General features: G+C 46.4%; 1 protein-coding gene across 1 annotated transcript in view; it reads left to right on the top strand.

Annotated features, from left to right (window-relative positions):
- LOC115203574 (probable E3 ubiquitin-protein ligase HERC1) overlaps window positions 1-27,776 on the top strand; it is a gene marked incomplete at its 3' end in the record, with an annotated part of 67,911 nt that overhangs the window by 22,794 nt on the left and 17,341 nt on the right. Inside the window, 8 exon segments of the mRNA XM_029768357.1 lie at window positions 6,964-7,107; window positions 7,352-7,479; window positions 13,731-13,875; window positions 16,262-16,433; window positions 20,469-20,603; window positions 21,534-21,699; window positions 23,065-23,190; window positions 24,907-25,122. Coding sequence (XP_029624217.1) covers window positions 6,964-7,107; window positions 7,352-7,479; window positions 13,731-13,875; window positions 16,262-16,433; window positions 20,469-20,603; window positions 21,534-21,699; window positions 23,065-23,190; window positions 24,907-25,122 — 1,232 coding nt within the window.

The raw sequence follows: 27,776 nt of genomic DNA, 5'->3' as shown, positions 1-27,776 counted from the left end.
CTGAACATTATTAACTCTGAACATTATCACCACTCTGAACATTATTACCACTCTGAACATTATTAACACTGAACATTATTAACACTGAACATTATGAACATTATGAACACTGAACATTATGAACACTGAACATTATGAACACTGAACTTTATTAACACTGAACACTATTAACTCTGAACATTATGAACATTATGAACACTGAACATTATGAACACTGAACATTAACACTGAACATGATGAACATTATTAACACTGAACATGATGAACATTATGAACACTGAACATTATGAACACTGAACATTATGAACACTGAACTTTATTAACACTGAACACTATTAACTCTGAACATTATGAACATTATGAACACTGAACATTATGAACACTGAACATTAACACTGAACATGATGAACATTATTAACACTGAACATGATGAACATTATTAACACTGAACACTATGAACATTATTAACACTGAACACTAACTCTGAACATTATTAACACTGAACATTATGAACACTGAACATTATTAACACTGAACATTATGAACATTATTAACACTGAACACTATGAACATTATTAACACTCTGAACATTATTAACACTGAACACTATTAACTCTCAACATTAACACTGAACATAATGAACATTATTAACACTGAATATTATGAACATTATTAACACTGAACATTATTAACACTGAACATTATTAACATTATTATCACTGAACTTTATGAACATTATTAACACTGAACATTATGAACATTATTATCACTGAACATTATGAACATTATTAACACTGAACATTATGAACATTATTAACACTGAACATTATTAACACTGAACATTATTAACACTGAACATTATGAACTTTATTATCGCTGAACTTTATGAACATTATGAACACTGAACATTATGAACACTGAACATTATTAACACTCAACACTATTAACACTGAACATTATGAACATTATTAACACTGAACTTTATTAACACTGAACATTATTAACATTGAACGTTATTAACACTGAACATTATGAACATTATTAACACTGAACATTATGAACATTATTAACACTGAACATTTTAACACTGAACATTATGAACATTATTATCACTGAACTTTATGAACATTATTAACACTGAACATTATTAACACTGAACATTATTAACACTGAACATTATTAACACTGAACATTATTATATTTCTCCTCTGTCTGCTTGATAATATATTTCTCCTCTGTCTGGTTGATAATATATTTCTCCTCTGTCTGCTTGATAATATATTTCTCTCTGTCTGGTTGATAATATATTTCTCCTCTGTCTGGTTGATAATATATTTCTCCTCTGTCTGGTTGATAATATATTTCTCCTCTGTCTGGTTGATAATATATTTCTCCTCTGTCTGGTTGATAATATATTTCTCCTCTGTCTGGTTGATAATATATTTATGCTCTGTCTGGTTGATAATATATTTCTCCTCTGTCGGGTTGATAATATATTTCTCCTCTGTCTGGTTGATAATATATTTCTCCTCTGTCTGCTTGATAATATATTTCTCTGTCTGGTTGATAATATTTTCCTCTCTGTCTGGTTGATAATATATTTCTCCTCTGTCTGGTTGATAATATATTTCTCTCTGTCTGGTTGATAATATATTTCTCCTCTGTCTGGTTGTGTAACGGCTTGTCTGTTGTGTGGCGGAAAGAAGCGCAGGAAGCAGCGAACACTGTGTGGTAATTTTAATAAACCACAAGCACAAAATAAAAGGTTTCCCAACAACAGGGAAAATACACTCGACAAGCACAGTCGAACAAAACGCAGTCGAGCGGGCCAGCTGAACTAAATGGCCCTCTTAATGACTAACTCAGGGCAGGTGAGAAAACATAAAAAAAGGGAAAAACAAATAGGGAATCGGTGGTAGCTAATAGGCCGGTGACGACGACCGCCGAGCGCCACCCGAGCAGGAGGGGGCGCCACCGTCGGTAGGAATCGTGACAGTACCCCCCTCCTGACGCGCGGCTCCTGCAGCGCGCCGACACCGGCCTCGAGGCCGACCCGGAGGACGAGGTGCAGGGCGATCCGGACGGAGGCGGTGGAACTCCTTCAACATGGATGGGTCCAAGACGTCCTCCGCCGGCACCCAGCACCTCTCCTCCGGACCGTACCCCTCCCAGTCCACGAGGTACTGCAGGCCCCCCGCCCGGCATCTCGAGTCCAGAATGGCCCTTACGCTGTACGCCGGGGACCCCCCGATGTCCAGGGGGGGTGGAGGGACCTCCGGCACCTCATCTTCTTGTAGGGGACCAGCCACCACCGGCCTGAGGAGAGACACATGAAACAAGGGGTTAATACGGTAATAGGAAGGGAGTTGCAACCGATAACACACCTCGTTTATCCTCCTCAGGACTTTGAAGGGCCCCACACACTGCGGCCCCAGCTTCCGGCAGGGCACGCGGAGGGACAGGTTCCGGGTCGAGAGCCAGACCCTGTCACCCGGTGCGAACACCGGCGCCTCACTGCGGTGGCGGTCAGCACTCCTTTTCTGCATAGCACTGGCCTCCTTCAGTGAGTCCTGTACTGCTTTCCAGGTCTCCTTGGAGTGCTGAACCCAGTCCTCCACCGCAGGAGCCTTGGTCTGGCTCTGGTGCCATGGGGCCAGGACCGGCTGGTACCCTAACACACACTGGAAGGGTGACATGTTAGTAGAGGAGTGGCGAAGTGAGTTCTGGGCTAACTCTGCCCAGGGAATATACCTCGCCCACTCCCCTGGCCGGTCCCGGCAATACGACCTCAGGAACCTGCCCACCTCCTGGTTCACCCTCTCCGCCTGCCCATTGCTCTCGGGGTGATAACCGGAGGTTAAACTGACCGAGACCCCCAGCCGCTCCATAAACGCCTTCCAGACCCTGGATGTGAACTGGGAACCCCGATCAGAGACAATATCCTCCGGCACCCCGTAGTGCCGGAAGACGTGGGTAAATAGGGCCTCCGCAGTCTGCAGGGCCGTAGGGAGACCGGGCAAGGGGAGGAGACGGCAGGACTAAGAAAACCGATCCACAACCACCAGAATCGCAGTGTTCCCCTGAGAGGGGGGAAGATCTGTCAGGAAGTCGATAGACAGGTGCGACCATGGCCGTTGTGGAACGGGGAGGGGCTGTAACTTCCCTCTCGGTAAATGCCTAGGAGCCTTACTCTGGGCACACACCGAACAGGAAGAGACATATGACCTCACGTCCTTAGCCAAGGTGGGCCACCAATACTTCCCCCTTAGACTCCGCACTGTCCTCTCTACACCAGGATGACCCGCCGCAGGTAGCGTGTGCGCCCACAGAATCAACCGATCGCGAACATCGAGCGGCACATACATGCGCCCCACGGGCACCTGCGCAGGCGCAGGTTCCAACACCAGTGCCCGCTCGATGTCCGCATCCACCTCCCACACTACTGGTGCCACCAGCCTAGACGCTGGAATGATGGGAGTTGGATCGATGGGTCGGTCATCCGTGTCATACAGACGGGACAGCGCGTCGGCTTTAGTATTAAGGGAACCCGGTCTATATGAGATGGTAAACCTAAACCGGGCGAAGAACATGGCCCACCTTGCCTGACGTGGATTCAGTCTCCTCGCTGCCCGGATGTACTCCAGGTTTCGGTGGTCGGTCCAGATGAGAAAGGGGTGCTTAGCCCCCTCAAGCCAGTGTCGCCACACCCTCAAGGCTTTGACTACCGCTAGCAACTCCCTGTCCCCCACATCGTAGTTACGCTCCGCCGAACTGAGCTTCCTTGAGAAGAAAGCGCAGGGGCGGAGTTTCGGTGGCGCACCCGAGCGCTGTGATAGCACGGCACCCACCCCAGCCTCGGATGCGTCCACCTCTACTACGAACGCTAAAGACGGGTCCGGGTGCGCCAACACGGGCGCGTCGGTGAACAGTGTCTTCAACTTCTTGAAGGCTCCGTCCGCCTCCGTCGACCATCTCAAACGTGCCGGCCCCCCCTTCAGCAGTGAGGTAATGGGAGCCGCTACCTGGCCAAACCCCCGGATAAACCTCCGGTAGTAGTTGGCAAAGCCCAAGAACCGCTGCACTTCCTTCACCGTGGTTGGAGTCGGCCAATTACGCACAGCCTTAACGCGGTCACACTCCATCACCACCCCCGTGGTGGAAATGCGATAACCCAGAAAGGAGACGGCTCGTTTGAAAAACTCACACTTCTCAGCCTTAACGTATAGGTCATGCTCCAGCAGTCTACCAAGCACCTTGCGTACCAGGGACACATGCGCGGAGCGGGTGGCGGAATATATCAGAATGTCATCGATATAGACAATCACGCCTTGCCCGTGCAGGTCCCTGAGAATCTCGTCAACAAAGGATTGAAAGACGGCTGGAGCATTTTTCAACCCATACGGCATGACGAGGTACTCATAATGGCCTGATGTGGTACTAAAGGCGGTTTTCCACTCATCTCCCTTCTTGATACGCACCAGGTTATACGCGCTCCTGAGATCCAATTTTGTGAAGAACTGTGCTCCGTGAAATGATTCCACCGCCGTAGCGATAAGAGGTAGTGGGTAACTAAACCCCACCGTGATCGCGTTTAGACCTCTATAATCAATGCACGGACGCAGACCTCCCTCCTTTTTCTTCACAAAAAAGAAACTCGAGGAAGCGGGTGAGATGGAGGGCCGAATGTACCCCTGTCCCAAGGATTCCGTGACGTATGTCTCCGTATGTCTCCGTCTCCTCTTGTGACAAGGGGTACACGTGACTCCTGGGAAGCGCAGCGTTAACCTGGAGATCTATCGCACAATCCCCTTGTCGATGAGGTGGTAATTTAGTCGCTCTCTTTTTACAAAAAGCGATCGCCAAATCGGCGTATTCAGGGGGAATGCGCATGGTGGACACCTGGTCTGGACTCTCCACCGACGTGGCACCTATGGAAACTCCTAGACACCTCCCTGAACACTCCTCCGACCACCCATGGAGAACCCCCTGTTTCCACGAAATGAGGGGATTGTGACCAGCCAGCCAGGGGACCCCCAGCACCACCGGAAACGCAGGTGAATCAATAAGAAAAAAGTTAATGCTTTCCTTATGATTCCCCAGCGTTACCATGTCCAGCGGCACCGTAGACTCCCTGACTAGCCCTGACCCTAATGGTCGGCTATCTAAGGAGTGCACGGGGAAGGGGGAATCTATCGGCACCCGTGGAATGCCCAGCTTAATGGCAAGTCCACGGTCCATAAAGTTCCCAGCTGCGCCTGAATCGACTAGCGCCCTATGCTGGGAAGAGGGAAAAAAAATTGAAAATGAAACAGGCAAAAACACATGACCAACAGGGGGTTCTGGGCGAATCTGGTGCTGACTCACCTGAGTTGACCGAGAAGTGTTCTGCCTGCCTTCTCGACTCCCAGACTGGCTCCTCCAGCACCGGTCGGCCGTGTGTCCTCTCCCATCACAGCTGGTGCAGGAGGAGCCACCTCCTCCGGTGCCCCTTGGCACAGCCCCCCCTACCTCCATAGGGGTAGGGGCGGGGGTGCACGGGGGTGGAACGGGCAGGACCCTCTCCGAATGCCCGCGGGCAGCCAGCAAATTGTCCAACCGTATGGACATATCAATGAGTTCGTCCAGGGATAGATTGGTGTCCCTACAGGCCAGCTCCCTGCGGACGTCCGCCCGGAGACTACACCGGTAGTGGTCTATGAGGGCCCTGTCATTCCACCCCGCTCCAGCAGCCAAGGTCCTAAACTCCAGCGCGAAGTCTTGAGCGCTCCTCGTCTCCTGCCTGAGGTGGAACAGCCGTTCACCCGCCGCTCTACCTTCGGGGGGGGTGGTCGAAAACAGCCCGAAAGCGGCGGGTGAACTCTGGGTAGTGGTCCCTCGCCGAGTCTGGAGCATTCCAGACCGCATTAGCCCACTCCAGAGCTCGGCCCGTCAGGCAGGAAACGAGGACACTCACGCTCTCTTCTCCTGTAGGAGCAGGTCTGACGGTGGCCAGGTACAACTCTAACTGGAGAAGAAACCCCTTGCACCCAGCCGCCGTCCCATCGTACTCCCTCGGGAGTGCCAGGCGAAGCGCGCCAGAGCCAGACGTCGTAGGAGGAGGAGATGGTTGTATCGGGGGGGGGGGTGAAGGTGGAGAGAGGATACCACTCCTCTCCCATCGGTCCATCCTCTCCATCATCTGGTCCATGGCGGATCCGATGCGATGCAGGACCGATGTATTATGAAGGACACGTTCCTCCATCGAGGGTAGTGGAGTGCCCGCTGCTCCCGCTGATTCCATGCTCTTTGTGGTGCGGGATTCTGTAACGGCTTGTCTGTTGTGTGGCGGAAAGAAGCGCAGGAAGCAGCGAACACTGTGTTGATAATATATTTCTCCTCTGTCTGGTTGATAATATATTTCTCCTCTTTCTGGTTGATAATATATTTCTCCTCTGTCTGGTTGATAATATATTTCTCCTCTGTCTGGTTGATAATATATTTCTCCTCTGTCTGGTTGATAATATATTTCTCCTCTGTCTGGTTGGTAATATATTTCTCCTCTTTCTGGTTGATAATATATTTCTCCTCTGTCTGGTTGGTAATATATTTCTCCTCTGTCTGGTTGATAATATATTTCTCCTCTGTCTGGTTGATAATATATTTCTCCTCTGTCTGGTTGATAATATATTTATCCTCTGTCTGGTTGGTAATATATTTCTCCTCTGTCTGGTTGATAATATATTTATTTCGTGTCTGGTTGGTAATATATTTCTCCTCTGTCTGGTTGATAATATATTTCTCCTCTGTCTGGTTGATAATATATTTCTCCTCTGTCTGGTTGATAATATATTTCTCCTCTGTCTGGTTGATAATATATTTCTCCTCTGTCTGGTTGATAATATATTTCTCCTCTGTCTGGTTGATAATATATTTCTCCTCTGTCTGGTGTCTTGACATATCTCTCCTCTGTGTTTTGGTGTGCAGGTCACGGAGACAGCAACAGCAGAAACATTCCTACTCTGGTTAAAGACATCAGCAACGTAGGAGAGGTGTCTTGTGGGAGTTCTCACACCATAGCTTTGTCAAAAGATGGCCGCACCGTGTGGTCCTTCGGAGGGGGAGACAATGGTGGGTGAAGGCTCCGGACGCAAGACTGGAATCCATCGGATGTTTTCATGTTAACGTCATTATGTTTAAACTATCAATATATCCCTTAAATGTCGACATATATATGGAAATATAAAAGCCAATATAAATCAATAAATATAATGAATTGTGTAATTCTGTCTTCATATTGAAGAATGGGTTTAACATCAATAATATGATTGGTAATATATCTGTAAATGTCTCTAAATGTGTAATTTGTCTGCAGGGAAACTGGGTCATGGAGATACAAACCGTGTCTATAAACCCAAAGTAGTGGAGGCCTTGCAGGGGATGTTCATAAGGAAAGTGTGTGCTGGAAGCCAGTCCTCCCTGGCCCTAACCTCCACTGGACAGGTACGACTGACTGTTTACTGACTGTTTTACACTTTACAAACAGGAGGGAGGAATCTGGAACATTTGCAACTTAATCTTTCAGGGAACTCATTTTCAGTTGTCTCTTGTAAAAATAGTTTTTTTTAACTTCAAGGGAGGGATGGTATCCTGGTTATATACAAGTTAAATGAACTGTTTTGCACAGGGATGGTTCACAACAACAACAACGACAGACGATGCCATGGGGATAAAAACACTGGGTGTGGCTTGGGAGCTATAGCGGGTTTGATCTTGGAATTCTGCTAGTCAACGATTCAAGGAATTCTTTCATTTGTGAATAGACAGAAGACTGTTTTGTTCATATAATCTCTCCCTGGTTGTGTGGAGTGTTGATGTTTTCACTTATTTTATATTTCCAGTAGCAATGATCTCTGGTACTGTGTGTCTGTGTAACGGCTGTCGAATGGATTAGACCAAGGCGCAGCGGGTTGCGTGCTCATCATATTTTATTTATAAAGTGAACACGAAAAAACAATGAACAAAGAACGACAGTCCAACAGTTTCGCAGGCTATACACAAAAGCAATGCAAAAAACAACTACCCACAACGAGACAAGTGAAAACAAGCTCCCTAAGTATGACTCTCAATCAGAAACAACAATGTACAGCTGTTCCTGATTGAGAGCCACACCAGGCCAACAAAGAAATACACAACCTAGAATACCAAAGCAAGAACATACACCAAAAACCCCGGAACACATAAATACAATACCCCTCTACATACACATAACCCCCAAACCATATATAAACAAATACCCCCTGCCACGTCCTGACCAAACTACAATAACAAATAACCCCTATTACTGGTCAGAACGTGACAGTCTGGTCATAGTAAGAAACACAACTTCTGTTATTCACATTATGTTGCTCACTGTGTGACTGTAACCAGGATGTTAAAATAAGTACTTATCACAAGATGTTTTTATATGTTTACATACAGTTCCCTTTAGTCCAACTGACAATACTATCAAAGATTTTTACAACTAAACCACAGCCTGTCGTTTCCAATGGGAACAAACGAGTCATAGTGGGCAGAACAAGCAAGGAGGTGGGCAGAGACAATCACGAGATAGGGAGATTCTATTGGCTCATTCTATCATGCATCTGCATAATTATTTCCTTTAGCGCACACCTCTGTAAAGTGCATTTGTGCAATAACTCAATTTGCCTTTCAGTCCTTCTAAACAACGCGATTAAAAAAAAACTTTTGCAAAGGGTAAAGTCTATGAAATCTGTTCATAACATATTTTAGTTTTGGGAACAGAACTGTATTGACATCAAATGTTTAATCGATGAGAAAATGAGCAGAATGTCTGCCAAAATCCATCTTGTTCCATCTTCTCCCACTGCCAGCCAGTGGTCTTCCTGTCACTACCATAGTGAGTGGAAACGCCAAGCAGCTGCTTCACATTTATACATGCAGTGAAATATCTGTCTCATTGTTCTATTGATACTGTCTGCAAGTAACTTCCTGTTGCAATGTCTGGTTCCAGATATATTTGACATGGCAATAACATAGGAGTTGGCAAGACCGTACAAACAGATCTGGGACCAGGCTACTTTATATCTGCAGACCCTTTAATCCAGTTGTAGTAACTGGTCCTATGTTGTCCTGTGTTGTAGTAACTGGTCCTGTGTTGTCCTGTGTTGTAGTAACTGGTCCTGTGTTGTAGTAACTGGTCCTGTGTTGTAGTAACTGGTCCTGTGTTGTAGTAACTGGTCCTGTGTTGTCCTATGTTGTAGTAACTGGTCCTGTGTTGTCCTGTGTTGTAGTAACTGGTCCTGTGTTGTCCTGTGTTGTAGTAACTGGTCCTGTGTTGTAGTAACTGGTCCTGTGTTGTAGTAACTGGTCCTGTGTTGTAGTAACTGGTCCTGTGTTGTAGTAACTGGTCCTGTGTTGTCCTGTGTTGTAGTAACTGGTCCTATGTTGTAGTAACTGGTCCTGTGTTGTAGTAACTGGTCCTGTGTTGTAGTAACTGGTCCTGTGTTGTAGTAACTGGTCCTGTGTTGTAGTAACTGGTCCTATGTTGTCCTGTGTTGTAGTAACTGGTCCTGTGTTGTAGTAACTCGTCCTATGTTGACCTGTGTTGTAGTAACTGGTCCTGTGTTGTAGTAACTGGTCCTGTGTTGTAGTAACTGGTCCTGTGTTGTCCTGTGTTGTAGTAACTGGTCCTGTGTTGTAGTAACTGGTCCTGTGTTGTAGTAACTGGTCCTGTGTTGTAGTAACTGGTCCTATGTTGTCCTGTGTTGTAGTAACTGGTCCTGTGTTGTAGTAACTGGTCCTGTGTTGTAGTAACTGGTCCTGTGTTGTCCTGTGTTGTAGTAACTGGTCCTATGTTGTAGTAACTGGTCCTGTGTTGTCCTGTGTTGTAGTAACTGGTCCTATGTTGTAGTAACTGGTCCTGTGTTGTAGTAACTGGTCCTGTGTTGTAGTAACTGGTCCTGTGTTGTAGTAACTGGTCCTGTGTTGTAGTAACTGGTCCTGTGTTGTAGTAACTGGTCCTGTGTTGTCCTGTGTTGTAGTAACTGGTCCTGTGTTGTAGTAACTGGTCCTATGTTGTCATGTGTTGTAGTAACTGGTCCTGTGTTGTAGTAACTGGTCCTGTGTTGTAGTAACTTGTCCTGTGTTGTAGTAACTGGTCCTATGTTGTCCTGTGTTGTAGTAACTGGTCCTGTGTTGTAGTAACTGGTCCTGTGTTGTAGTAACTGGTCCTGTGTTGTAGTAACTGGTCCTGTGTTGTAGTAACTGGTCCTGTGTTGTAGTAACTGGTCCTATGTTGTCATGTGTTGTAGTAACTGGTCCTGTGTTGTAGTAACTGGTCCTGTGTTGTCCTGTGTTGTAGTAACTGGTCCTGTGTTGTAGTAACTGGTCCTGTGTTGTCCTGTGTTGTAGTAACTGGTCCTGTGTTGTCCTGTGTTGTAGTAACTGGTCCTGTGTTGTAGTAACTGGTCCTGTGTTGTCCTGTGTAGTAGTAACTGGTCCTGTGTTGTCCTGTGTTGTAGTAACTGGTCCTGTGTTGTAGTAACTGGTCCTGTGTTGTAGTAACTGGTTCTGTGTTGTAGTAACTGGTCCTATGTTGTCCTGTGTTGTAGTAACTGGTCCTGTGTTGTAGTAACTGGTCCTGTGTTGTAGTAACTGGTCCTATGTTGTCATGTGTTGTAGTAACTGGTCCTATGTTGTCCTGTGTTGTAGTAACTGGTCCTGTGTTGTAGTAACTGGTCCTGTGTTGTCCTGTGTTGTAGTAACTGGTCCTGTGTTGTCCTGTGTTGTAGTAACTGGTCCTGTGTTGTAGTAACTGGTCCTGTGTTGTCCTGTGTTGTAGTAACTGGTCCTGTGTTGTAGTAACTGGTCCTATGTTGTAGTAACTGGTCCTATGTTGTAGTAACTGGTCCTGTGTTGTAGTACCTGGTCCTGTGTTGTAGTAACTGGTCCTGTGTTGTAGTAACTGGTCCTATGTTGTAGTAACTGGTCCTGTGTTGTAGTAACTGGTCCTATGTTGTCCTGTGTTGTAGTAACTGGTCCTGTGTTGTAGTAACTGGTCCTATGTTGTCCTGTGTTGTAGTAACTGGTCCTGTGTTGTAGTAACTGGTCCTGTGTTGTAGTAACTGGTTCTGTGTTGTAGTAACTGGTCCTATGTTGTCCTGTGTTGTAGTAACTGGTCCTGTGTTGTAGTAACTGGTCCTGTGTTGTAGTAACTGGTCCTATGTTGTCATGTGTTGTAGTAACTGGTCCTATGTTGTCCTGTGTTGTAGTAACTGGTCCTGTGTTGTAGTAACTGGTCCTGTGTTGTCCTATGTTGTAGTAACTGGTCCTATGTTGTCCTGTGTTGTAGTAACTGGTCCTGTGTTGTAGTAACTGGTCCTGTGTTGTCCTGTGTTGTAGTAACTGGTCCTGTGTTGTAGTAACTGGTCCTGTGTTGTAGTAACTGGTCCTGTGTTGTCCTGTGTTGTAGTAACTGGTCCTATGTTGTAGTAACTGGTCCTATGTTGTAGTAACTGGTCCTATGTTGTAGTAACTGGTCCTGTGTTGTAGTAACTGGTCCTGTGTTGTAGTAACTGGTCCTGTGTTGTAGTAACTGGTCCTATGTTGTCCTGTGTTGTAGTAACTGGTCCTATGTTGGTTTAACTGGTCCTATGTTGTAGTAACTGGTCCTATGTTGTAGTAACTGGTCCTGTGTTGTAGTAACTGGTCCTGTGTTGTAGTAACTGGTCCTGTGTTGTAGTAACTGGTCCTGTGTTGTCCTGTGTTGTAGTAACTGGTCCTATGTTGTAGTAACTGGTCCTATGTTGTAGTAACTGGTCCTATGTTGTAGTAACTGGTCCTGTGTTGTAGTAACTGGTCCTGTGTTGTAGTAACTGGTCCTGTGTTGTAGTAACTGGTCCTGTGTTGTCCTGTGTTGTAGTAACTGGTCCTATGTTGGTTTAACTGGTCCTATGTTGTAGTAACTGGTCCTATGTTGTAGTAACTGGTCCTGTGTTGTAGTAACTGGTCCTGTGTTGTAGTAACTGGTCCTGTGTTGTAGTAACTGGTCCTGTGTTGTAGTAACTGGTCCTGTGTTGTAGTAACTGGTCCTATGTTGTCCTGTGTTGTAGTAACTGGTCCTGTGTTGTAGTAACTGGTCCTATGTTGTCCTGTGTTGTAGTAACTGGTCCTGTGTTGTAGTAACTGGTCCTGTGTTGTAGTAACTGGTCCTGTGTTGTAGTAACTGGTCCTGTGTTGTAGTAACTGGTCCTGTGTTGTAGTAACTGGTCCTGTGTTGTAGTAACTGGTCCTGTGTTGTAGTAACTGGTCCTGTGTTGTCCTGTGTTGTAGTAACTGGTCCTGTGTTGTAGTAACTGGTCCTGTGTTGTAGTAACTGGTCCTGTGTTGTAGTAACTGGTCCTGTGTTGTAGTAACTGGTCCTGTGTTGTAGTAACTGGTCCTGTGTTGTCATGTGTTGTAGAAACTGGTCCTGTGTTGTCCTGTGTTGTAGTAATTGGTCCTGTGTTGTCCTGTGTTGTAGTAACTGGTCCTGTGTTGTAGTAACTGGTCCTGTGTTGTCCTGTGTAGTAGTAACTGGTCCTGTGTTGTAGTAACTGGTCCTATGTTGTCCTGTGTTGTAGTAACTGGTCCTGTGTTGTAGTAACTGGTCCTGTGTTGTAGTAACTGGTCCTGCGTTGTAGTAACTGGTCCTGTGTTGTCATGTGTTGTAGTAACTGGTCCTGTGTTGTCCTGTGTTGTAGTAACTGGTCCTGTGTTATAGTAACTGGTCATGTGTTGTCATGTGTTGTAGTAACTGGTCCTGTGTTGTCCTGTGTTGTAGTAACTTGCCTTGTGTTGTCCTGTGTTGTAGTAACTGGTGTTGTCCTGTGTTGTAGTAACTAGTCTTGTGTTGTCCTGTGTTGTAGTAACTGGTCCTGTGTTGTAGTAACTGGTCCTGTGTTATAGTAACTGGTCCTGTGTTATAGTAACTGGTCCTGTGTTGTCATGTGTTGTAGTAACTGGCCTTGTGTTGTCCTGTGTTGTAGTAACTGGTCTTGTGTTGTCCTGTGTTGTAGTAACTGGTGTTGTCCTGTGTTGTAGTAGCTGGTCTTGTGTTGTCCTGTGTTGTAGTAACTGGTCCTGTGTTGTAGTAACTGGTCTTATCTTGTCCTGTGTTGTAGTAACTGGTCCTGTGTTGTCCTGTGTTGTAGTAACTGGTCCTGTGTTGTCCTGTGTTGTAGTAACTGGTCCTATGTTGTAGTAACTGGTCCTATGTTGTAGTAACTGGTCCTATGTTGTAGTAACTGGTCCTGTGTTGTCCTGTGTTGTAGTAACTGGTCCTGTGTTGTAGTAACTGGTCCTGTGTTGTCCTGTGTTGTAGTAATTGGTCCTGTGTTGTCCTGTGTTGTAGTAACTGGTCCTGTGTTGTCCTGTGTTGTAGTAACTGGTCCTGTGTTGTAGTAACTGGTCCTGTGTTGTAGTAACTGGTCCTGTGTTGTAGTAACTGGTCCTGTGTTGTCCTGTGTTGTAGTAACTGGTCCTGTGTTGTCCTGTGTTGTAGTAACTGGTCCTGTGTTGTCCTGTGTTGTAGTAACTGGTCCTGTGTTGTAGTAACTGGTCCTGTGTTGTAGTAACTGGTCCTGTGTTGTCCTGTGTTGTAGTAACTGGTCCTGTGTTGTAGTAACTGGTCCTGTGTTGTAGTAACTGGTCCTGTGTTGTAGTAACTGGTCCTGTGTTGTCCTGTGTTCCAGGTGTATGCCTGGGGCTGCGGGGCCTGCCTGGGCTGTGGCTCCTCTGAAGCCACTGCTCTGAGACCCAAGCTGGTTGAGGAGTTGACAGCGACCAGGGTGGTAGACCTGTCCATAGGAGACAGCCACTGTCTAGCTCTCTCACACGGTAAAACAACCCTTTTTAAAAAAGATGATTATTTTAAATCTATGATGTAAGAATTTTGCATGTTTATTGTTTAGAGCGAGACAGAGGTGGAAGGTAGTAGAGAGAGTGCTGAAAGAGAGAGCCAGTAGTTTAGACCACTAGACCACCCCAGGCAATATAGGGTTATTTGTCCAGTTTATTGGACAGAGACAGAGCAGAGAGACAGGACAATAAGGAGGATAGTTTACTAGACAGACGATGGCTGGATTCTAACCGACGCCAGCACAGGCAGGCAGCAGCAGTAACCACCAGCCCAGGCCAGGCCACAGTAAAACAGCAGCAGTAACCACCAGCCCAGCCCAGGCCACAGTAAAACAGCAGCAGTAACCACCAGCCCAGCCCAGGCCACAGTAAAACAGCAGCAGTAACCACCAGCCCAGGCCAGGCCACAGTAAAACAGCAGCAGTAACCACCAGCCCAGGCCAGGCCACAGTAAAACAGCAGCAGTAACCACCAGCCCAGCCCAGGCCACAGTAAAACAGCAGCAGTAACCACCAGCCCAGGCCAGGCCACAGTAAAACAGCAGCAGTAACCACCAGCCCAGCCCAGGCCACAGTAAAACAGCAGCAGTAACCACCAGCCCAGCCCAGGCCACAGTAAAACAGCAGCAGTAACCACCAGCCCAGAGCACAGTAAAACAGCAGCCTTTAACCACCAGTTAAACACCGTACCAGGAGAGAGCTAGATATGGGCTAGTATTGACTTATCCTGTTTCAACTGTTTACTAGAGATTCTCTTGTTTATCTGTGAAGTTCAAACAGGATAAGTCATATATTCTCTTGTTTCTAAAAGGGGAGATTCTTATGACCCCATACAATGCAAGTACACATTTCACCACTTCTTAATCTCACTTTTCAATTTCCCTTCTTAGTCTCACTTTTCAATTTCACTTCTTAGTCTCACTTTTTAATTTCACTTCTTAGTCTCACTTTTAATTTCACTTCTTAGTCTCACTTTTCAATTTCACTTCTTAGTCTCACTTTTTAATTTCACTTCTTAGTCTCACTTTTCAATTTCACTTCTTAGTCTCACTTTTTAATTTCACTTCTTAGTCTCACTTTTTAATTTCACTTCTTAGTCTCACTTTTTAATTTCACTTCTTAGTCTCACTTTTTAATTTCACTTCTTAGTCTCACTTTTTAATTTCACTTCTTAGTCTCACTTTTTAATTTCACTTCTTAGTCTCACTTTTCAATTTCACTTCTTAGTCTCACTTTTTAATTTCACTTCTTAGTCTCACTTTTTAATTTCACTTCTTAGTCTCACTTTTTAATTTCACTTCTTAGTCTCACTTTTTAATTTCACTTCTTAGTCTCACTTTTCAATTTCACTTCTTAGTCTCACTTTTTAATTTCACTTCTTAATCTCACTTCTTAATTTCACTTCTTAATCTCACTTTTCAATTTCACTTCTTAGTCTCACTTTTTAATTTCACTTCTTAGTCTCACTTTTCAATTTCACTTCTTAGTCTCACTTTTTAATTTCACTTCTTAGTCTCACTTTTTAATTTCACTTCTTAGTCTCACTTTTTAATTTCACTTCTTAGTCTCACTTTTTAATTTCACTTCTTAGTCTCACTTTTCAATTTCACTTCTTAGTCTCACTTTTCAATTTCACTTCTTAGTCTCACTTTTTAATTTCACTTCTTAGTCTCACTTTTTAATTTCACTTCTTAGTCTCACTTTTTAATTTCACTTCTTAGTCTCACTTTTCAATTTCACTTCTTAGTCTCACTTTTTAATTTCACTTCTTAATCTCACTTCTTAATTTCACTTCTTAATCTCACTTTTCAATTTCACTTCTTAGTCTCACTTTTTAATTTCACTTCTTAGTCTCACTTTTCAATTTCACTTCTTAGTCTCACTTTTTAATTTCACTTCTTAATCTCACTTCTTAATTTCACTTCTTAATCTCACTTTTCAATTTCACTTCTTAGTCTCACTTTTTAATTTCACTTCTTAGTCTCACTTTTCAATTTCACTTCTTAGTCTCACTTTTCAATTTCACTTCTTAGTCTCACTTTTTAATTTCACTTCTTAATCTCACTTCTTAATGGGGTGGCAGGTAGACTAGTGGTTAGAGTGTTGGACTAGTAACCGAAAGGTTCCAAGATCGTAATCCCTGAGCTGACAAGGTAAAAATCTGTCGTTCTGCCCCTGACCAAGGCAGTTAACCCACTGTTCCCCGGTAGGCTGTCATTGTAAATAAGAATGTATTCTTAACTGACTAGTTAAATAAAGATAAAATAAATAATCTCACATCATAACATCCCAAGATGTTCCTATGATGGATGATTAAATCAACTGATATCTGTTTTTCCTCTCATCTCTCTCTCTCCTCCACCTAGACAATGAGGTGTATGCATGGGGTAACAACTCCATGGGTCAGTGTGGGCAGGGTAACTCTACTGGTCCCATCACCAAGCCTAAGAAGGTGGTTGGTCTGGACGGTGTGGTCATCCAACAGATCTCAGCTGGTACCTCCCACAGCCTGGCATGGACCGCTCTGCCCAGGGACAGGTTGGTCCTGCTACCGGAACGCATAGAAATATAGCATGTAGAAGAGACATGATGCCCAGGGACAGGTCAGTATAGAATAATAGCATGTAGAATAGACATGATGCCCAGGGACAGGTCAGTATAGAAAGGTATCATGTAGAAGAGACACGATGCCCAGGGACAGGTCAGTATAGAAATATAGCATTTAGAAGAGACACGATGCCCAGGGACAGGTCAGTATAGAAATATAGCATGTAGAAGAGACATGATGCCCAGGGACAGGTCAGTATAGAAATATTGAAGAGACATGATGCCCAGAGACAGGTCAGTATATAAATATAGCATTTAGAAGAGACACGATGCCTAAGGACAGGTCAGTATAGAAATATAGCATGTAGAAGAGACATGATGCCCAGGGACAGGTCGGTATAGAAATATAGAAGAGACATGATGCCCAGGGACAGGTCAGTATATAAATATAGCATTTAGAAGAGACACGATGCCTAAGGACAGGTCAGTATAGAAATATAGCATGTAGAAGAGACATGATGCCCAGGGACAGGTCAGTATAGAAATATAGAAGAGACATGATGCCCAGGGACAGGTCAGTATAGAAATATAGAAGAGCCATGATGCCCAGGGACAGGTCAGTATAGAAATATAGCATTTAGAAGAGACATGATGCCCAGGGACAGGTCAGTATAGAAATATAGAAGAGCCATGATGCCCAGGGACAGGTCAGTATAGAAATATAGCATTTAGAAGAGACATGATGCCCAGGGACAGGTCAGTATAGAAATATAGCATTTAGAAGAGACATGATGCCCAGGGACAGCTCAGTATACAAATATAGCGTTTAGAAGATACATGATGCCCAGGGACAGGTCAGTATAGAAATATAGCATTTAGAAGAGACATGATGCCCAGGGACAGCTCAGTATACAAATATAGCGTTTAGAAGATACATGATGCCCAGAGACAGGTCAGTATAGAAATATAGCGTTTAGAAGATACATGATGCCCAGAGACAGGTCAGTATAGAAATATAGCATGTAGAAGAGACATGATGCCCCGGGACAGGTCAGTATATAAATATAGCATGTTGAACACACAGCCTGGCATGGACCGCTCTGCCCAGGGACAGGTACAGAACCATGGTCTTCTGAGGTCTGCCTTCAGTAGGGCACAACGTTGTGGAACACACTGACGTGTAGTCAGGAGAAGGGAAGCATGTCAGAACACACTGACGTGTAGAGTAAGGAGAAGGGAAGCATGTCAGAACACTCTGACATGTAGAGTCAGGAGAAGGGAAGCATGTCAGAACACTCTGACATGTAGAGTCAGGAGAAGGGAAGCATGTCAGAACACTCTGACATGTAGAGTCAGGAGAAGGGAAGCATGTCAGAACACACTGACATGTAGAGTAAGGAGAAGGGAAGCATGTCAGAACACTCTGACATGTAGAGTCAGGAGAAGGGAAGCGTGTCAGAACACTCTGACATGTAGAGTCAGGAGAAGGGAAGCATGTCAGAACACTCTGACATGTAGAGTCAGGAGAAGGAAGCATGTCAGAACACTCTGACATGTAGAGTCAGGAGAAGGAAGCGTGTAAGAACACTCTGACATGTAGAGTCAGGAGAAGGGAAGCGTGTCAGAACACTCTGACATGTAGAGTCAGGAGAAGGGAAGCATGTCAGAACACTCTGACATGTAGAGTCAGGAGAAGGAAGCATGTCAGAACACTCTGACATGTAGAGTCAGGAGAAGGAAGCATGTCAGAACACTCTGACATGTAGAGTAAGGAGAAGGGAAGCATGACAGAACACTCTGACATGTACAGTCAGGAGAAGGAAGCATGCAGAGTAAGGAGAAGGGAAGCATGTCAGAACACTCTGACATGTAGAGTCAGGAGAAGGAAGCATGTCAGAACACTCTGACATGTAGAGTCAGGAGAAGGGAAGCATGTCATGATATTATCAGACGTTATTGGTCTTTTTACCGTCATATTGGTATCAGACAATACTTCCACCGATAACCGATATTGAATAAATAGCTTTCTCATGATGTCATTATATGCTATTTTGGATGGAAATGTATGAGACTTCAGTGTGGAAAAATGTCACTTTTTAATTTCCCCGCTGTAAAAACAGTATATCGGCAGATCTATTGGTGAGTCCAACCCCCTATCCCAGTCCAACCCCTCATCCCAGTCCAACCCCCCCATCCCAGTCCAACCCCCCCATCCCAGTCCAACCCCCCATCCTAGTCCAACCCCCCCATCCCAGTCCAACCCCCCATCCCAGTCCAACCCTCCATCCCAGTCCAACCCTCCATCCCAGTCCAACCCCCCATCCCAGTCCAACCCCCCATCCCAGTCCAACCCCCCCATCCCAGTCCAACCCCCCATCCCAGTCCAACCCCCCCATCCCAGTCCAACCCCCCATCCCAGTCCAACCCCCCCATCCCAGTCCAACCCCCCATCCCAGTCCAACCCCCCATCCCAGTCCAACCCCCCTATCCCAGTCCAACCCCCCTATCCCAGTCCAACCCCCCTATCCCAGTCCAACCCCCCGTCATAGTCCAACCCCCCGTCCCAGTCCAACCCCCCGTCCCAGTCCAACCCCCTATCCCAGTCCAACCCCCCATCCCAGTCCAACCCCCCATCCCAGTCCAACCCCCCTATCCCAGTCCAACCCCCCTATCCCAGTCCAACCCCCCTTCCCAGTCCAACCCCCCATCCCAGTCCAACCCCCCATCCCAGTCCAACCCCCCTATCCCAGTCCAACCCCCCATCCCAGTCCAACCCCCCATCCCAGTCCAACCCCCCTATCCCAGTCCAACCCCCCTATCCCAGTCCAACCCCCCTATCCCAGTCCAACCCCCCTATCCCAGTCCAACCCCCCCATCCCAGTCCAACCCCCATCCCAGTCCAACCCCCCCATCCCAGTCCAACCCCCCCATCCCAGTCCAACCCCCCATCCCAGTCCAACCCCCCGTCATAGTCCAACCCCCCGTCCCAGTCCAACCCCCCGTCCCAGTCCAACCCCCCATCCCAGTCCAACCCCCCTATCCCAGTCCAACCCCCCTATCCCAGTCCAACCCCCCTTCCCAGTCCAACCCCCCATCCCAGTCCAACCCCCCATCCCAGTCCAACCCCCCTATCCCAGTCCAACCCCCCATCCCAGTCCAACCCCCCATCCCAGTCCAACCCCCCTATCCCAGTCCAACCCCCCTATCCCAGTCCAACCCCCCTATCCCAGTCCAACCCCCCTATCCCAGTCCAACCCCCCCATCCCAGTCCAACCCCCATCCCAGTCCAACCCCCCATCCCAGTCCAACCCCCCCATCCCAGTCCAACCCCCCCATCCCAGTCCAACCCCCCCATCCCAGTCCAACCCCCCCATCCCAGTCCAACCCCCCCATCCCAGTCCAACCCCCCCATCTCAGTCCAACCCCCCCATCTCAGTCCAACCCCCCCATCCCAGTCCAACCCCCTATCCCAGTCCAACCCCCCTATCCCAGTCCAACCCCCCTATCCCAGTCCAACCCCCCTATCCCAGTCCAACCCCCCCATCTCAGTCCAACCCCCCCATCCCAGTCCAACCCCCCCATCCCAGTCCAACCCCCCATCCCAGTCCAACCCCCCCATCTCAGTCCAACCCCCCATCCCAGTCCAACCCCCCATCTCAGTCCAACCCCCCATCCCAGTCCAACCCCCCATCTCAGTCCAACCCCCTATCCCAGTCCAACCCCCTATCCCAGTCCAACCCCCCATCCCAGTCCAACCCCCCCATCCCAGTCCAACCCCCCCATCCCAGTCCAACCCCCCCATCCCAGTCCAACCCCCTATCCCAGTCCCACCCCCTATCCCAGTCCCATCTCTATCCATGGTGCTTCTATGTGGAACGCTGAGTCTGCTGCACCATGCTGCAGACAACCCTGGACTTCAGACCTCCAGGGGGTCGACGGGGACTATTCCTACTGTACACACACACACACACACACACACACACACACACACAATGATAATATTGTTGTGTTTTAATTGGTCAACAGACAGGTGGTAGCATGGCACAGGCCCTACTGTGTGGACCTGGAAGAAAGCACTTTCTCCCACCTACGTTCCTTCCTGGAGCGCTACTGTGACGGCATCAACAGCGAGGTGCCACCCCTCCCCTTCCCCTCCTCCAGGTAGGTACTGGTACTGCAGGCACCAGAGGGAACCCGACAGGGAGGACCGCTCACTGTAAAGACTGGAATGAAATCATTGGGACCGTGTCCAGCTCATGGAAACCATGTGTTTAATGGTGTTCCATTCATTCCATTGAGACGGTCCTGAAGATGTGAAATGACGGCAGCCTCCACCATGCTGACGATTCATTTGAGGCATTAACAGTCCAGTAAGACCACGCTAACACGATAGGGGGATACCTAGTCAGTTGTACAACTGAATGCCTTCAACTGAAATGTGTCTTCCTCATTTAACCCAACTCCTCTGAATCAGAGAGGTGTGGGGGGGGGGGGGGGGGCTGCCTTAATCGCCATCCACGTCTTCGGGCGCCCCGGGGAACAGTGGGTTAACTGCCTTGTTCAGGGGAAAGAACGACAGATTTTTACCTTGTCAGCTCGGGGGATTTGATCCAGCAATTGTTCGGTTACTGACCCAACGCTCTAACCACTAGGCTACCTGCTGGTTACTGGTCCAACTCTCTAACCACTAGGCTACCTGTTGGTTACTGGCCCAACACTCTAACCACTAGGCTACCTGCTGGTTACTGGCCCAACGCTCTAACCACTAGGCTACCTGCTGGTTACTGGTCCAACACTCTAACCACTAGGCTACCTGCTGGTTACTGGCCCAACGCTCTAACCACTAGGCTACCTGCTGGTTACTGGCCCAACGCTCTAACCACTAGGCTACCTGGCGCCCCCAGGTGAATATTTATCTGAGGCGTTAACAGTCCCATAACACCATGCAAATACTATATACATTCTGTAGAATTTTACTGATGCTACAATCATTGAGATCAATGAAAACCGTTGCATTGCCTTTCTGCTGGGCTTCGTTTTCTGTCTTATCAATACAATATCATAACACTCTGATGTACTACTTCATTACAGGGAGCATCACAACTTCCTGAAACTCTGCCTTCGACTGCTGTCCAATCACCTGGCTTTGGCTCTGGCTGGGGGAGTGGCCACCAGTATCCTAGGGCGACAGGCCCGCCCCCTCCGGAACCTTCTCTTCAGACTGATGGATTCCTCTGTTCCCGATGAGATCCAAGAGGTGAACACTGGCTCACACAGTAACCACCAGATTAGCTGTTCATTGAAGGGTGTCTGTATACAGCCCAAATGTTAACAATATAGATTGAACTATATTCCCTCAAAACACAATATCTCTACATGCCTTACATGACAACATTACCTTTCAGACTAGAGATGACAATATGGACTCTGGATATGTGAAGCAACAAGGCACAATCTGTTGACTGACTGGTCTGAACTTGACAACTTGCCAGGTCTCTGACCCGTTGGGGTTTGTCCCTGAGACAAACCCAGTGTCGCTGTGTTTTGGTTGTCAGGCTGGGAGTGAGATCGATAGTCAAGCTGTTCCCTCCTCTCATTGTGTGTTTTGGTTGTCAGGCTGGGAGTGAGATCGATAGTCAAGCTGTTACCTCCTCTCATTGTGTGCTTTGGTTGTCAGGCTGGGAGTGAGATCGATAGTCAAGCTGTTCCCTCCTCTCATTGTGTGTTTTGGTTGTCAGGCTGGGAGTGAGATCGATAGTCATGCTGTTACCTCCTCTCATTGTGTGTTTTGGTTGTCAGGCTGGGAGTGAGATCGATAGTCTAGCTGTTACCTCCTCTCATTGTGTGTTTTGGTTGTCAGGCTGGGAGTGAGATCGATAGTCAAGCTGTTCCCTCCTCTCATTGTGTGTTTTGGTTGTCAGGCTGGGAGTGAGATCGATAGTCAAGCTGTTCCCTCCTCTCATTGTGTGTTTTGGTTGTCAGGCTGGGAGTGAGATCGATAGTCTAGCTGTTACCTCCTCTCATTGTGTGTTTTGGTTGTCAGGCTGGGAGTGAGATCGATAGTCAAGCTGTTCCCTCCTCTCATTGTGTGTTTAGGTTGTCAGGCTGGGAGTGAGATCGATAGTCTAGCTGTTACCTCCTCTCATTGTGTGTTTTGGTTGTCAGGCTGGGAGTGAGATCGATAGTCAAGCTGTTCCCTCCTCTCATTGTGTGTTTTGGTTGTCAGGCTGGGAGTGAGATCGATAGTCAAGCTGTTCCCTCCTCTCATTGTGTGTTTTGGTTGTCAGGCTGGGAGTGAGATCGATAGTCAAGCTGTTACCTCTCATTGTGTGTTTTGGTTGTCAGGCTGGGAGTGAGATCGATAGTCAAGCTGTCTGTTAGGGCCTGTGGTACATCTCTGTATAACCAGGCTGTGTTTGAGACGCTGTCATCTCTCTGTTGTGTTGTCAGGCTCTAACACTGTGTCTCTGTGTTGTCAGGCTCTAACATTGTGTCTCTGTGTTGTCAGGCTCTAACGTTGTGTCTCTGTGTTGTGTTGTCAGGCTCTAACGTTGTGTCTCTGTGTTGTCAGGCTCTAACACTGTGTCTCTGTTGTGTTGACCCATCTCTGTGTTTTCTCTAGGCTGTGATTGAGACTCTGTCTGTGGGGGCCACTATGCTGTTACCTCCTCTGAGAGAGAGGATGGAGCTTCTCCACTCCCTGCTGCCCCAGGGACCTGACAGATGGGAGAGTCTGTCTAAAGGACAGGTATAGTACATAGATGTATTACACGTTGGTCTGAACAATGCCATTTACCTGTGACTATATCAACAAGGCCCAAGTTCTATTGAAGCAATAAGGCCCAAGTTCTATTGAAGCAATAAGGCCCTAGTTCTATTGAAGCAATAAGGCCCTAGTTCTATTGAAGCAATAAGGCCCTAGTTCTATTGAAGCAATAAGGCCCTAGTTCTATTGAAGCAATAAGGCCCTAGTTCTATTGAAGCAATAAGGCCCTAGTTCTATTGAAGCAATAAGGCCCTAGTTCTATTGAAGCAATAAGACCCTAGTTCTATTGAATCAATAAGGCCCTAGTTCTATTGAAGCAATAAGGCCCTATTCTATTGAAGCAATAAGGCCCTAGTTCTATTGAAGCAATAAGGCCCTAGTTCTATTGAAGCAATAAGGCCCTAGTTCTATTGAAGCAATAAGGCCCTAGTTCTATTGAATCAATAAGGCCCTAGTTCTATTGAAGCAATAAGGCCGTAGTTCTATTGAAGCAATAAGGCCCTAGTTCTATTGAAGCAATAAGGCCCTAGTTCTATTGAAGCAATAAGGCCCTAGTTCTATTGAAGCAATAAGGCCCTAGTTCTGTTGAATCAATAAGGCCCTGGTTCTGTTGACTCAATGAGGCCCTAGTTTTATTTAATCAACGAGGCCCTAGTTCTATTTAATCAACGAGGCCCTAGTTCTATTTCATCAACGAGGCCCTAGTTCTATTTCATCAACGAGGCCCTAGTTCTATTTCATCAACGAGGCCCTAGTTCTATTTCATCAACGAGGCCCTAGTTCTATTTCATCAACGAGGCCCTAGTTCTATTTCATCGACGAGGCCCTAGTTCTATTTCCTCGACGAGGCCCTAGTTCTATTTCCTCGACGAGGCCCTAGTTTTATTTCCTCGACGAGGCCCTAGTTCTATTTCCTCGACGAGGCCCTAGTTTTATTTCATCAACGAGGCCCTAGTTCTATTTCATCAACGAGGCCAGAGGGGGTGTGGTATATGGCCAATGTACCACGGCTATGGGCTGTTTTTATCCATGACGCAACGTGGAGTGCCTGGATACAGCCCTTAGCCGTGGTATATTGACCATATACCACAAACCCCCAAGGTGCCTTATTGCTATTTTATACAACAAATGGGTCTAATCCTGAATGCTGATTGGTTAAAACCGCATTCCAGCCGGTGTCTATTCCACAAGTTGCCACTGGATAAATATATGATGTTAAAATGCCTATTTACTCTGTTCCATCTGACCGTGCAATCCACTGTCTCATCAGCCCAGCCAGGCAATTTATAAACTTGATCTCCACTATAAAAAGCATCTAAACATTATCTCACATTTCTATTCGACTAACATTTAGTTTTCAACAGCGGAGATTTGTATAAACCATGCTGTTTGTCTCTCTGACATTTGCAATGTTGGATCTCCAGCTGTCCCATAGTAATGAACGTGTCGGTGTCGGGACGAGCCAGACAGACAGGCAGCTTTTCTCAGCCTGTCAAAATCATGAATCAGCATCATCTTTATGGACATATACAAAGAAATGTCAAAATAAAACAGGTCAAACAAAACGAAGTGCAGGTTGGGAAACGCTGCTCCAAACGTTCCTAAGTCAAAATGCTGCCATAAATAAATAGATAGATAGCTGACCTCTGTGTATCTCTCATCCTGTCCCTGCCTTGACCTCTGACCCTGCGTTTCCAGAGGATGCAACTGGACATCATTCTGACTTCACTCCAGGACCACACCCACGTAGCATCCCTCCTGGGGTTCAGCTGTCCCCCCGAGGCCCCCGAGGCCCTGGCCTCCTCCTCCTCCTGCGGCCTGGACCCCTCCTACGGAGCCCCCAGTACCAACCCTGACACACACCTGGCTGAGATCCTAATGAAGACCCTGCTCAGGAACCTGGGCTTCTACACGGTGAGGAGAGAGGCAGCGTAGTTGTTCCAGATCATTCCATTTTACAGTGGCTTGCCAAAGTATTCACCCCCTTGGCATTTTTCCTATTTTGTTGCCTTATAATCTGGAATTAAAATAGATTTTTTGAGGGTTTGTATCATTTGATTTACATAACATGCCTACCACTTTGAAAATGCAAAATATTTTTTATTGTGAAACAAACAAGAAATAAGACAAAAAAACTAAAAACTTGAGCGTGCATAACTATTCACCCCACCAAAGTTAATATTTTGTAGAGCCAACTTTTGCAGCAAGTACAGCTGCAAATCTCTTGGGGTATGTCTACATAAGCTTGGCACATCTAGCCACTGGGATGTTTGCCCATTCTTCAAGGCAATACTGCTCCAGCTCCTTCAACTTGGATGGGTTCCACTGGTGTACAGCAATCTTTAAGTCATACCACAGACTCGCAATTGGATTGAGTTCTGGGCTTTGACTAGGCCATTCCAAGGCATTTAAATGTTTCCCCTCAAACCACTCAAGTGTTACTTCAGCAGTATGCTTAGGGTCATTGTCCTGCTGGAAGGTGAACCTTCATCCCAGTCTCAAATCTCTGGAAGACTGAAACGGGTAACTCAAGAATATCCCTGTATTTAGCGCCGTCCATCATTCTTTCAATTCTGATCGGTTTCCCACTTCCTGCCGATGAAAAACATCCCCACAGCATGATGCTGCCACCACCATGCTTCACTGTGGGGATGGTGTTCTCGGGGTGATGAGAGGTGTTGGGTTTGCGCCAGACATAGCGTTTTCCTTGATGGCCAAAAAGCAACATTTTTGTCTCATCTGACCAGAGTACCTTCTTCCATATTTTTGGGGAGTCTCCCAAATGCCTTTTGGCGAAAACCAAAAGTGTTTGCTTATTTTTTTCTATAAGCAATGGCTTTTTTCTGGCCACTCTTCCATAAAGCCCAGCTCTGTGGAGTGTACGGCTTGAAGTGGTCCTATGGACAGATACTCCCAATCTCTGCTGTGGAGCTTTGCAGCTCCTTCAGGGTTATCGTTGGTCTCTTTGTTGCCTCTCTGATTAATGCCCTCCTTACCTGGTCCGTGAGTTTTGGTGGGCGGCCCTCTCTTGGCAGGTTTGTTGTGGTGCCATATTCTTTACATTTTTTAATAATGGATTTAATGGTGCTCCGTGGGATGTTCAAAGTTTCTGATATTTTTTTATAACCCAACACTGATCTGTACTTCTCCACAACTTTGTCCCTTGACCTGTTTGGAGTGCTCCTTGGTCTTCATGGTGCCGCTTGATTGGTGGTGCCCCTTACTTAGTGGTGTTGCAGACTCTGGGGCCTTTCAGAACTGAGATCATGTGACAGATCATGTGACACTTAGATTGCACTCAGGTGGACTTTATTTAACTAATTATGTGACTTCTGAAGGTAATTGGTTACACCAGATCTTATTTAGGGACTTCATAGCAAAGGGAGGTGAATACATATCCATGTACCACTTTTCCATAATTAAAAAATAATAATAAATTGAAACAAGTAATTTTTTGCATTTCTCTTCACCATTTTGGACTATTTTGTGTACGTCCATTACATGAAATCCAAATAAAAACCAATTTAAATTACAATTTGTAATGCAACAAAATAGGAAAAAAGCCGAGGGGGATGAATACTTTTGCAAGGCACTGTCGCTCATAGAGAGTACAGAGGTACTTTATTAGCCCAGCTCTTCACAGACTACACCTCTCTACTAGTTTTGTGGGCATCTCTATTAGTTCTGCCGATCTGTCAATCATCCAGTATTTCCTGTACCATTATTTAGGCAGGGGGAGGCCCTACGTTATGTTGCTTCAGGATTAAAGGTAGAGAATGGATGGAGAGACAACCCTGCACCATTTTTCTTGGGAGTCTTCTAGTCTATGATTAGACCTGAAATAGGGTACAGCGGTAATAAAATAATTAAACCATTGAACACTGAGTAGACTGTTTACTATAATATAGATACCTAGATGAAAAACTGTCTACTGGTCTAAAGCTGTTATGTCTCGTCGCAGAGCTCTGGGCAAGTACAGAATGGTCTTACAAACCATGGTTAAATACCTCCTGTTGCTTTCCTGTTTTACCTTTTCATACTGCATAATGAGACCATCACCCTCTCCTCTCCTCTCCTCTCCTCAGTAACAGTGGGTAACTCATCCTGGCTGATCCGTGTTATTATTACAGCAGATTGTTCTTCCTGGCTGCAGCCAAGGTCCAAATGGCACCCTATTCCCTATATAGTGCACTACTTTAGACCAGAGCCCTATATAGGGAATAGGGTGGTATTTGGGACCCTAACATTCATCACTGCCTCCTCTCCTAAGATGGTGTTTTTATGGATCATGAACCATGTGTCCACCGCCTCTCTTCTCCACCTGCAGAAACATGCTGGGCAGAGCTAATTCATCTAGCTTCTGATGTAGCTGTTACCCTGCTAGTTTATCTCCTGGGTGGTAGATGTGGCTGTTACCCTGCTAGTCTTTCTCCTGGGTGGTAGATGTAGCTGTTACCCTGCTAGTTTCTCTCCTGGGTGGTAGATGTAGCTGTTACCCTGCTAGTTTCTCTCCTGGGTGGTAGATGTAGCTGTTACCCTGCTAGTCTATCTCCTGGGTGGTAGATGTA

Source organism: Salmo trutta, chromosome 12, assembly GCF_901001165.1.
Source record: "Salmo trutta chromosome 12, fSalTru1.1, whole genome shotgun sequence".
In the NCBI taxonomy this organism is placed as follows: domain Eukaryota; kingdom Metazoa; phylum Chordata; class Actinopteri; order Salmoniformes; family Salmonidae; genus Salmo; species Salmo trutta.
This window is presented reverse-complemented; position numbering and strand designations above follow the sequence as displayed.